A 12,976-nucleotide genomic window follows, 5' to 3' on the forward strand; every position below is an offset into this window, starting at 1 on the left:
ATGCACCATGAAACTGTAATTTCCTGGCAGCATTTCAGAAGCATATTTCTGTTAGAAATGAAAGAACTGAAGTTCACATTCAGAGTAATGGAAGCAAAAAAAACCACATATATTCCAAATAGTTGCTGGGGGATAGTTTTGTACGTGTGCACATTATGCTCCTGTGCCACTGATTTTATAATTTTTACTAGAGATTAAGTACATCTCTGTACCTACTAGGTTATCGCTTTACTGGTGTGATTACAGACAGAATTCTGTATCTGTAAACTTTGAGTATTCCCTGCAAAAACAAGTAGCTCTGTCAGGTCAAATGGATCTGAATGGTCAAATGAAGTTATTAGCTCTCCGATACTGCTAACTAGTTAAAATAATTTGGTACTACACAATGTTAATAACGTGTTGTATGGCACACTGGAGTGGAGAAGGTCGTTGCCTTTAAATGAAAAATGTATAGTAGTTAGCGTTTGTGATCAGATATTTCTATTTTTGGCAGAAAAACCATGAGGGCATATGAAAGAGAGCAGCCTGTGCCAGGTTCTTCCTGTGATCATCTCAGTCCTGATGAGCTTTCTCTCTGTGCCTGAGTATGAGAAATTGAATAGTTTGGCAAACTCTGAAGACTTCAAAAGCCTATATACTTCTAAATAAAATATTTGTTTTATTTTTAGCTAGAATCAGGAAGCTTTTTGAAATTTCTCTGTTACTTATTTAAGAATTGTTTTAGCATATTTTTATTTGGCTTGCTGAAATACTCTTGTCAGATGTTCTGTCTAGGGTCTTTCACCAAACAAAAACCACATGGGCGTTAATTTAAAGGTAGAAATTTGGGTATGTCTCCAGACTTGCAGCTTGTAGCACACAGGTGGCCTCGTGGCAAAGGAGATCCACACCTTTTAGGGAAGCCTGGGTTTCTTCCCACATGTAATGTGGATGAAAGAGGAAAGAAACCATGCGAGAATTTGAGCTGAGATGCATACATCTCCTAATTCTGATAATGCCTCCAATTGTTCCTGAAGCGTATTAGGGAGTGCTAACCAATGTGTGTGTTCGTGCTGGGAAGGGAGCAGGGGCAGGTGGCAGTCATGCCTAAAGCTGGGGTGCCTGGCTCAGCTGCGGGCACAGCACTTGCAAAGGCATCTATCTCAGCGTGCGGGCAGCGACGTTCAGCATGAGGTCTGACAGCTGCAAGAAGCTGTTCTAGCCCTTCAGCTGTGAATACCTTTTCTTTTTACTTAAGCCACAACAACAGCAGATGATGAAATCCCATGGTTGAAGCCCTGGGTTCAGGCTTGGTAAAATCTGGAACATAACTATAATCTTAAATACATGGTTAAGTGCTTTTGCGTATCAGATTTTAAGGGAAAGGGCAGGAGGGAAATAGGAAAATACCAGCATCTGTTTTAGGCCATTGCTATTTAAGTCACACTATTTTTGTACAATTATCTGCAATGCAACAAAGCCTGTAGAAAAGACCCTCGTTACTTGCTTTTGTGTTGTTGCCATGCAAAGCAGTAAAAAGATCAGAAAGCTGCTAACCAAGCCTGATCTGTTCCTTGCGTTGCCAGCGATACTTTAAACTATATGGGCAGACCTTGTGGTTGATTACCACCACTACGGGCAAGCCCCCTCCTGCAGCCTGCCTTCCTGTGGACTTGTCTGTCATTCCACCACTGGAATCCCAGCTCTTCCTCCTCCCTGGCCACCGACCACCTCGTGTGGTGTCCTAGCGGGGTCCGTGGGGTGTTCTCGGCTCCTGGCCGTGCTGCCGCTGCTGGCTGGGCGGCGGGCTGCCCGCTTCTGGGGAAACTCTGGTGGTGGACCAGTCCCTGGACGAGTGCTGGCTGCCTGGCGCTGAGCTCAACACGGTGCTGTCTTTCCCTCAGTGGAAGCTCCAGTCTGGGGATGATGGACACAGATGCCTCTCTTTGGTTCCCTAAACTAGACTAGGTAATGGCGTGGGCAGTGTCTGTGTTCCCAGTCTTTTCTCCGTCATGGTGTGCTTGCCCAGCCTTTGGAAATCTATTAGGGAGGGACATACAGAGTGACAGATTGCATAATCTCATCAGCTCCTGTTTCCTTTGGTCACTGAGCTAATATCAGAAAAGGGACAGAAAGTTATTGTCAGGAAAGGAAAATAAGTGTTTTAAAGGACTTACATATTTTCAGTTAAAATGCAGTTGTGGATAATCTAATGTCGAAAGTAAGGTTTTATGTTATTAGTGTCTCTGCATGTTTTTTAGAGTCCCCAAACATTTACTTTGGGAGCTTAAAGGATATATAAATAAGGGAACACATACTAACATATATGCATCAGAGAAATATGAAATTTTGAGGCAAGTTTTGCTAATATCCTTTTAAAATGTTTTACTGTGATATTTTGTAAGTTAATGAATTTCAGTATGTGACAATTACCTGGAATGTCGTTTAGTAAGTTAGCTAGCTTGTTAATACAAATTATTTTTTTTTGCATTGAAAAGTATGTGAATTGTGACATGTTTTGAACACTTCCAGCTGAGCATGCTTGTGATGAGATACAAAGGTGTATTTCAGTGGTGTGACCTCATTCTTTTCTCACATATAATTTTTTTTCCCCACATTCTGATTTTGTTATTTTGTCTCTTCTGTTTGATTCTTGAAAGAAACAACTTTCTAGTTTTGGTTCTTCAGGAAAGTTTAAAGTAGATGGAAGTTTGATTTCTGGACATCATATAATGATCACCTAATTAACCATAATAAATTACATTTCATAATCAGAAAGAACTGTAACATTTGACACAGTTTTTGACATGTCAGACTTGAACAATGAGCTAGATGGAAATTGTTGAAATACAGCCTATGATAACAATACAAGTCATAATTGAAATAATCTGGTTTGTAGTTATTTTTATAATAAATTTTCAAAATACATATGCTGTGACAAAATCAGAATTCATCAGATACATGGTAATGTATTCATAAATAAGAGGCATGCATGTATGTTGGGATGTGGCAGTGATTTGTTTTTTTTTTAATTGGACAACTTGGACTGTCATACTGAAGTTGAACCATAAGTAAGATTCAAATAATTCTTGTGTGTAAAACTTGAAATTGAAAAACAGTGCTCAGTCTTCACTATTTATGTGAGACATAAAGAATTAGTGTGTTTGGGAGTTTTGAGATTATAATCTGGTTACCTAGTTTATTTAAATTAACAGTTCATTGGGGGTGGTGTATAGCTGCTCCTCTTATCCCTTTCACACTTTATCATGGAGCACTGCTCAGCTGCAGTCTGTTGGTGTGTGAGACTCTTACAGGAGTGTTAATTTTGAGTTCATTGGAAGGAAAATTCCCTTTAAAAGGAGAAGGAAGATCAGATCAACGTTCTTAAGCATTATAGTTTTGATTTGGCATCTGAAGTGAATCACAATTACTTTGAAGTAGCTTCAGCCACTTCCTATACAACTCCAAGACAAATGATTCCTAGCAGATTGTCTTTCAGCAAATAGCATTACATATTTTCTCTCGTACTGAAGTATTTGTGTAGTTTTTCAGTAAGTGTGAGAAAACTCAAGGTGTAGGGTAGAGCCTGTTTGTTCATCTCTGTGTACCAGCCCCTTTCCTTCCCCTGAGGGATGGGTGGCAGGTTTCCCAGGTCTTGAACTATGGAAGAACAGTGGTGTTTCTCACATGCTGCTCTCGACAGATGCCAAATGGAAATGCCATTCACTGGAGATAATAAAGACAGTAAGAGTTTGATATTACTTCTGCTGTCGTTTCTAACATCAAGCCTTGGAAATGGCCAGGGCAGATTCAACTTGACAGATGGGTGTGAAATTGGATTTTTGTCTTGGACATCAACTCCTATAGTTGCTTAACTCACACTTAGACTCACACTTAGACTTTTATTTCTCTATTTGCACACACACATTCTTACCTATATATACGTTTGTGTGTAATGTATAAATGCAGGAAGTCTGTATTTCTGGTCCTTAAAGTAAATTGTCAGGTGCTGGAGGTGCAGCCTCTTCTCTGGTTCGAGCGTGTTCTGCCTGAGTTTGCACAGGCTGCTAGAGGAGGAAAATTGCCCCACACTGAAGCTTGGCAGTCAGGACTGAGCAGTGAGATCCTCTCACAGACTGACAAGGCCCGTGCTTTACAAAAGCTCCTCTTATTCCTTTTGGACACAGGTTGCTGGGTGTGCCTGGCAGTTCTCACATTACTCTTAGACTTCCTGACTTCTCAGGTCAGAAGTGGGGAAAAGCTGTGGCCATAGCAGCCTGATCCTGTTTCCTTGTGGCAACAAACATGAAACACCGCCGCCTGTAGAGTGGCATCTTCATGTTGTATGATCATCAGAGCTGTAGTTAATTGTGGGTGTTCTGTTGTTTGTCATTAAACCTCAGCTTCAGTCTCCCTTGGGACGTACGAAGAAGCTTCTGAGTTCTTATTAAGGCTCTGTGTCACTATAAGAGGTTATTTTTGCAGCAGTTGCACCTTATTTGTCTTTCTGACGGTTTCATTACAGCTGAAATCTGTGGAGATTTTACTTTCTGTTTTTAAATAAAATCTGACAGTTAATGAACAAAGGTGGCATCCCTCCAGAAAGACGATTGCCAATTTTTTTGTAGCGAGGCCTGGCACGTTGGTGACATGGCTTACAAAATCTGTCTTGAATGGTTCTTTTCCTAGTCTCCTGGTGTTGAAGCACCGTGTCCCTCTGTGTACACTTGTGTGTGTCACTTGTACCATACTCTGTGCTTCTGCTTTGCCTGAAAGGCTGTTAGTAAAGGATTTCTTACTGCATTTCTCTCATTTTCTTCTGGAGGTGATGCCCGAGCTCTGTGTGCTAGTTCCTCGTTTCTTTGCAAGAATTATTTCAGAGGTGCTCTCATTAGAACTGGGAGTGGGTCTTGCAAGTATCCCAACAATGATATGAAGGTCAGAGAAAGAATTTACTTGGGGGAGAGGGAGGTGTACCTTTGGTGGCAGATCAGGGATCTGGAATGAGGTGTCCATGAGATTTTTAGCTACAGTGGGTTTGGTGTAGGTGGGGTAGAGGAGACTGAAAGGAGTGATCCCCAGTTCTGGCTGTCCTCACAGCTGTGCTGGTGGAAATGATGCTGTGAGGGAAGGAAACAAAGTGTGTGGAAAGAATTAAGCAAACTTCCTGCTGCTCTCTGTTGAGCTGTGTCTGTGTGTGTTCATCTCAGCTACCGTTTCCTCTTTTCCATAGGTTGTAGGGGATGGTTGGTGTATATGAGGGTATAGGTTGTATAAATATCAGAACAAGCTGTTGTGGAGAGCCACACGATTGCACAGTTTGTTTTTGCGGTCACTGAAGTTTCCAACTGCTTTTAATGTCCAGGGAATGAAAAGTACTGCTGTAAAATGGATGAATGCTACACCACCAGTGGCATAAATTTGCATAGGGTTCCTCCCTTCTGCTTACAGCCTGGAGTTCCTCGTGTTTTAGTTGTTTCGCTTCTCCAGACAGCTGAACTTCTGCCATTAATGGAAGTTTCATCAGCTGACTTACTGGGCAATACTGATAAGCAGTGTTCTGTTAAGCCCAGCTACTGAGCATCAGATTGGAGCACCAGCTTCCTTCCATCATCCGTGACTGATGAATTTTGTTTCAATGGTGCTTCTCATACCTGACTGAAAATATAATTATTTGTTCTTTAAGTGTCATTTAGGCTTTTCTTCCTAAAATGAAATTTTTGAACTATTTTCATAACCATTACTTTTTCAGATAGATGGAGAGAACAAGGGGATGATCTAAAGTTGTTGTAGGGCCTGGTCATTTCAATGGACAGGAAAAAAAAAAAAAAAAAAAAGGAAAATAACCCCCTGAGTAAACCAGTAATTAGCTAGTAACTTTTTGAGGAAGAAATTTGTCATCTGATGCATTATCTTTTTCCCCTCTAGTTGCAGATCCATATATTGATATATCATGATCTTACTCTGCCTTTTCTTTTGTGTTCCATTAAGTGCCCTAAATCACAGTTGTTAAAGAATGCAGACTGAGTGTTTTCTGCTCTTCAAGTAATAGTTGTAGCATGAAAGATCTCTGGCTTATGTCATAGCAAGAGTGGTTTGCTCTGATGGAAATGTGTATTGCACCATTGGAAAGAAATTGTTGTATTTGAAATTTTGACTTGAGAAAGAAGGAAATTTGTCTTAAGCTTGTATTTTCATATGAAAAGTTTTAATTCATGTGAAATGACATTTTCTGATCTGGAAAAATTATCCTAGTTGGGGAAGTAGTAAAATTGTAAACCTGCTATCTAATGGATTTTTTTTCCCCCATGCTGAATTTATCTGATGTTTTTACTTCAGTTGCTGAGAACTGTGCAACTGTCTGTTAAAAGAATGTGCAGTGGTGGCCACTTGGCCTTCAGTAGAGTGTGGTGGGTTTTTTACTTTTTGAATGTTCTTCTCTGACAGAAAATTATCTGAGAATGTTCTTCTCCGAGACAGAATGTTCTTCTCTGCACAGCTCTCTTCAGAGCTGCTTCTAATACTAGTTCATATAGATCTCTCCTAGCTTTAAAAAAAAAAAAAAAGTCTTGTGTGTGGAACATTAGTAAAATAACAGTGACTCATACTATTGTAAAAAACTATCATCAAAAAGAAGTTTTTACAGTGTACATCATGTACCATGATTGTCTCATGCACTGAACTTGGTGAGGGGAGAGGATTTAAAAGGCAGTTCTGCTTCTTTTCCTAAAAACTAAACAAATTAGTTGTTTGTGTTCTGGAGTTGAGGAGAGAGGTAACGTGAACCTAGTGAAAACCACAGGCAAAATCTGGTGACGTCACTGACCCATGAAGTTACCTGTTACATAGAAAGGGAAATTGATAAACTATCGTCAGGGTGCGTGTTGTAAAGTGTGTGTGAGGAGGTGACACCAAAGGGCTTCAAGGTACAAACCAAAACATTGTCAACTCCCCCTCCCTTTTGTAACATCATCCACACTAAACTGCTGTACCGCTTTGGGCTGGCAGCATGCAGCGTGACATTCCATAAGGAGTATACCTTCCAGTTAAAATCTTTGGCCTGCTTCTGGAGGAGAAGGTGGATAGCAAAGCTGGTTCAAAAGAGAGGCAAGGAGTCCTGCCAGTGAGCTGTGAGTGAGTACCAGTGATTTGGTGCTGGGAAATACTGCACTGCACTGTGAAAGTAGTGGGCAGGATTAGGTCCAGCAACTCACGTAAGCATGAACTGGCCTTTTATCAAATATAAAAGATATTTTTACATTCACATAATTTCTTCTAAAGGTAAGGTCAGACGTAGGCCTCAATCCTGCCAAAAACCCAATGCATTGTGCATTCTATGCTCTCTGTGTAGTCCTTTTTGCCTTTGCTGTTTATACCACCCTGTTTGGGTGAAGTACCTGGAGATGCCTTTGCCTGATATCTGTGTGGGTAATTAGAACAGCCTGAAGAGTTTCTAGGTAATTATCTTTATGCAGCTCAATTTGTCTGCAAGTCATGTGAGAGTGATACTTGGAAATTAGCCGCGTTGTGCTATTAGCTAGATTCTGAACTACCGTTTTTGGGATTGACTGTAATGTCTTAGTAGAAGTTAGAGACTCATCTGCCTCTCCACAGACCTACTCATTTGATCTGGGGTGTAGAGAAAAAGAATTTGATTTCCTGGTAGTTAGTTGGCTGCTTTCAATTGTAGTAATTTTTTTTTTTTTTTTTTTTCTTGGTCCCTTTCAGCTTGTACCTCCTTTTAAACCTCAAGTGACATCTGAGACAGACACCAGGTATTTTGATGAAGAATTCACAGCTCAGACTATTACAATAACACCGCCTGAAAAATGTAAGTCAGAATTAAGTTATTATGCATAACTTAAAGATAATCAGTTTGTAATAAAGCACTATGGAATTTTTTTTTCTGTTCGAATGAAGAAGCTTTTCTTGCTGTTATTAATAAAGACCTTCACACAGAAGTGCACGAAATGAGTCTCAATGACAGTGTTCTTTTAAAGAAGGAGTAATTATAGAGCTGAGAACATTACATCACTCTGGCTTGGTTTTGGGGGGCATTTTTGGTGTGGTTTTGTTTTTGTTTTCGTTGTTTGAAGTTTTGGGGGTTTGTTTTTTCTTTTTTCTTCCCTTTATATAAGAGAAAACAGCAGCTCAAATGTTTGCTGGTTGGCAGTCAGGTTCCCAGTTCAACAAGCGACTTGGAACATGGACTGTTCTTCAAGCATGAGGACACTGCTAGTGGCTTCCAGTGGGTTCAGTGAGTTAGGCATATTTGAAAATACTTTGAAGACTAAGAGAAAAAAAATGCTGCCAGAGACAAGTGGGTGTCTGTTGTGTAGATGTCAGTTACTTGAAAATGAAACTTCCTATCAAGTCCTGTGCTTCAGCAGAGCTCTTAAGTAACATATGAATATAGATGTAACTGCTGCACTGGGCCTTGCACAGTTTCTTCGTTGGAGTGAATGAATTTTGCCACAGTCTCTATTTTTGTCATCTCCTGCTATACACGCCAGAATCATGATCTGATCAGCCAAGCTAGGGCTTAACAGAGTTACTTATGAAGCCAGAGCAGTTAAAATCTTGCTGCTGAGTTCTTGAATGAATTTCCTTTCTAAGTAAGATTTATTGAATTATTTAATTGGAGAATGGGGAAGGAGGATCATAAAGACAGGCAATAAAAACTATAGTTAAGGTTGATTACCCTTTCATAGAACTAGCTCATTTTTTGGTGCTTAGGATTCCCAGGTTTAGCTGCAGTTTTCTGTTGGTGTAGGGATCTGGAATATTTTCTGGATTTTGCATTTTTAGTGTTTGAACACATTCATTTAAGTGATTCTTAAGTCTTTCTGCTGTGAAAATAAATAACCCTTTCTTCTCCCATCTATCTTGATAAGAATTTGTTCGTATTTTTAATTTGAACAAATTCTGCTAAAATTTGGATTAATGTGGAGTTGATTCAATATCAGAAAGATAGGCAATGAGAATGGCTGTTTATCTGTCGATGGCTGAAGCAGTACAAAATACGTGTATCCCACCAAGACTGCAGCTGTGTATTTGTTGAATGCAGAGCAGGTGATCACTACCAATGTGGGGAGTCAACCTACTGACCTAAAATACCATCTTGGCCTCTGGTGGTGGCCTGGCTGCTGCAGCATGGAACTCAGCATGGGCTGCGGCCCCACCCCAATCATACAAACACTAAAACGGGGGGTGACACCCAGCAGCAGTGCAGAGATTAGCTGCTGAGGTAGGAAGTCCTCCCAGCTGCCTCACCTCAGGCTGCAGTAATTGTATTGCAACAGTTTTTCTTTTGAAATCTACAAGTAATTGTATATAGTATAGTTACAGAATAGTTTATTGTTTTATTATTTTATTTATTAACAGTTTATTATGAGTTCTATACAGAACTGATAGTTACAGAAATAATTTTGATAATGTTTTAGGCCAGGTATTTAGATAGCAAAAATTCTACAAATCACACTGAGTGACTGTTGAAACTATATCTTGTATCTACTGTGATCAAGCTGATAACAAACCAGACAAGCTCTGTTCATTAACTTAATTTTACAGTGTAAAAGGGAGATTCTATTTGAAGTCACAGAACTGAGAGGCATTGTTGAAGGCAAGCCGCCCAATCATAGCAGTTGGTCAAAGTTGCATTAATTCCAGTTTTCATATGTAGAATATGTGAAGACACAAAAGATGCATAATTCTGAAAGGCTGCACGTAAACGCATTGTTAGAATAACAGTTTCAGTAGGAGTCTTTAAGGATAAGTGCTATTAAAAAGTCCATGTGAGAATCTAGATCCAAATTCTCAGAGTTGGGCAACATCTGGTGCCTGGTTTCCTTTGGCAATGCAGGAATTACATAAATAAAAATATTTATGAACTTGGCGTAGTCCATGCTTCCTCTGATCCCAGTAAATACTGTAAAAATAAACAGTTTACTAAAAGATAATTTGTAAGAATTGAAACACATAGAACCTGCATGAATTGTTCATTTGGTAGCTGTTTTTCCTTATAATTCCCTTCAAAACAGAGGAACACTTAAACGTATCTACAACGAGGTTATAATTTCCTGAACTCAGCTCAAGAAAGGATGAGAACTGGCTGCTTCAATCATCGGCCGGCTCCTGTGCTACCAGGAGCTGGATGCGCTGCCATGTTTTGGTCAGCCTAGGACAGGTAGCAATGATTGATGTTCTCGGGCGATGATAGTCATAATAAAGCGAACAAAGCACCCCACCCTCCCACCCTGAGAGGATGTCCTTTCAGTGAGCATCGCTCCACCGCGTGAGCATGAGCTTACGTGACTGAAGTCTTACTTTAACATGAGCATTTAACTTCAGCGTCCAACCCCGAGAAATGTGCTGCGTATCGGGTGGATAATGAGATTTTATTGCACGTCTGATGATGTTCTTAACTCCTCCCTTAATGCAGATGACGAGGATGGTATGGACTGCATGGACAATGAGAGGCGGCCGCATTTCCCCCAGTTTTCCTACTCTGCAAGTGGACGAGAATAACTTCTTTGTTCTGCTGCTTCACTGTCATCTTAGGTTAATCACTGAAAATGATTCCTGAACATCACCACAAGTACTAGATACTATTTAAGATAGCAGGGGCACTTTCAGAGACCGTTCCAAATTGAACAAGTTTCTTTCCCAAACCTACCTAAAATCTGTTTTGGTTTTGCATGAAATGAGAGTTTTTCTCTTACTACGCTCTCCTGCTGTTGCTGCTGCCCACAGTCTCAGTATAATAGCAACGTCAAGAAGTTACTAACAGTTTCTTTGAAGGTAGATGACTTGACTTCAGCATTGTACGCTTTGTGCACAAGTAGTCATCTATTTTTCATCACGGTGGAGGCTAAACAAAAAATGTGATGGTCCAGCTTATTTTCTTTCCGAAGATGAATCAAAATTGTAATTAGTCGAAAAAGACTAGTCTAATATATTTTCTGGCATCTGTTTGTGCTGGTTAGAACGAGGAAACGTAGGGGTGGTGATGTACATATGCAAAGTTTTTGTTAGGCATATCATTACTTGAAGCAGATCTCTGTCATTAACATCTGGCTGGAATTTGTTTGGGAAAAGTTTGAGAGAAGGACTTAAACTGTTGATATATATAAATATATATATATATATTATTTTTTAATTACTGTTGGATACTACAGAAGACGCAGAAGGGCTGGGATCACCCAGCCTACCACTTAGAACTTCCAGGTTCACGTGCAATCATGGAGAATTGAACATTATACATGCAAGAAATGAAGGCATAAAAGCAGCAGTTGAAGTTTTTTAAGGGGTCTTATAATTTGCACCAGATAACATCTTTCTCATGCTTTTCTTTTTCTTTCATGATATACGTCACCTCTGATGGCTGAAGAATGTAGACAGGCATAATGGTATTGCTTCTCACCAAAATGTGTGCACCAAGGTAAACAGGTGTTTGCCTTACTCGTTTTTTATTTTGAGTTTGTGGATTAGCTTTTTCTCCAGGTGTTTAACTCTGAATATTTTTTTTTCTTTTTTTGGGTTATACTGCAGTAGTATTTATTTTTAGAAATAAGGATTGTATGTGTCATGTTTGCAAATGCTGCTACATCTTAGGTAGAACAGGCTTATAGCAGTTAATTTTGTAATATATGGAAGGACTGTACAAGCTGAAGGGAATAATGCACTTTTCTCCCACGTGGAAATTTTAACAAGGCTCTGAAATTGTACATACTGCTTAGAGTCAGATTTTTGTGAATGAAATACTGTCTTTTAATTGTTTGGCAGTGGAAGTGAGGAATTCCAACTTCCTGTGCCAAAGAGTTAAAAACAAACAGACAAAAAAGCTACGTTTTGTGCTCCATGGAGGATAAACGTAACGTAAGAGCCTGACGGCACAATAGAAAATTTCTGTTCTATATGAAGGAATTGCATTTGAACAACGAGACCACAGTGATTACAAGAAAAGCACTTTATTTTAATAATTAAAATAGTAAATTTCTGGGATCGGCTGTTCTCAAGGAAGGTGTGCCCTCAACCAGAAGAGTCCCAAAACCCAGCGTGTTACATGTAACCGTGGTACCTGAATTTAAAACGTGACGAGAAATGCTCCACCGATAGGCCAGCGTCCTTCCATTTCCGAAGATCTGTATCTAACAGAACATGTGCATAGACTTTAGCTTTGAGCTTCAGCAATGATAATCTTAATAATAAACCCTTTGGTGCTAGGGGTCAGGAGGTTACACCGTGCAGCGGTCCTCGTGTCCAGGTAAGGACACCTGAGAACCCTGACTCCATGGGATTATCATTCGAAGCATCTCTGCGTTGGGATCTTGTCAGCTCCCACGAAGACTGTGATGCCGCAGAGCACTGCTGGGTGTGTTGTGTGAGTGAGTAGATGAGTCTGAAAGGAGAGATGTTCCTACGCAGATGCCTTAGCCTCTTGACGTGGACAGTTGAGTTGCCCTGGCATGAAGCCCACTGCTGGCAGTGCATGTGCTGGGACGGTCAAGGGGTAGATGGGCATTTTAGCAAGGCAGCTGAAGACGCAGACTAATTTAGACAATTTCGTGTTTTATCTTTAGTAATGGGTGGATAATCAGTCAGAAATATATCATGATGTATATTCTAACTATAGAGGATCTCGTTCTGTCACCTTGTAACACTAAACACGTGTAGAGATTATCCCTCTACGGCGAGAGGGGGCACGGCAGACGCGTTGCAGATCTGTTCTGCACGGCCAGCGTAGGGGTGTCTGCGCTGACGCGCTGAGCGAGTGACTGAAGTAACCGAGTCCTTCGTAGACGGGCATTAATTAGTTCTCTGCAAAGGTCTTGTGCTTAGAGACTAAAACTACGGTGATTCAAAATCTGTGTTCCATGCCTGTGTTTCTCCTCGTTTTCAGCTTGTAATAGCAATAAGCTTCTCGGCACAGGGCTCCCGCAGCTGGTGGCCCGGTGGCGCGGTGCCCGGCCGGCCGCCCCTCAGGAGGGAGCAGAAG

General features: G+C 40.5%; 1 protein-coding gene across 2 annotated transcripts in view; it reads left to right on the forward strand.

Moving 5' to 3' along the window:
- LOC103769347 (RAC-gamma serine/threonine-protein kinase) overlaps window positions 1-10,660 on the forward strand; it is a 133,913-nt gene extending 123,253 nt beyond the window's left edge. The window contains exons 12-13 of one of the 2 annotated variants that reach the window (XM_008936534.1): window positions 7,708-7,810; window positions 10,421-10,660. In XM_008936534.1, the coding sequence (XP_008934782.1) occupies window positions 7,708-7,810; window positions 10,421-10,506 (189 nt within the window). In that variant the 3' untranslated portion in view covers window positions 10,507-10,660. The remainder of the gene's footprint in view (window positions 1-7,707; window positions 7,811-10,420) is intronic. The other variant, XM_008936535.1, reaches the window with a different exon arrangement.
- Window positions 10,661-12,976: the final 2,316 nt, after the last annotated feature.

The sequence above is a fragment of the Merops nubicus genome, unplaced genomic scaffold, assembly GCF_000691845.1.
Source record: "Merops nubicus isolate BGI_N331 unplaced genomic scaffold, ASM69184v1 scaffold11183, whole genome shotgun sequence".
Classification (NCBI taxonomy): Eukaryota; Metazoa; Chordata; class Aves; order Coraciiformes; family Meropidae; genus Merops; species Merops nubicus.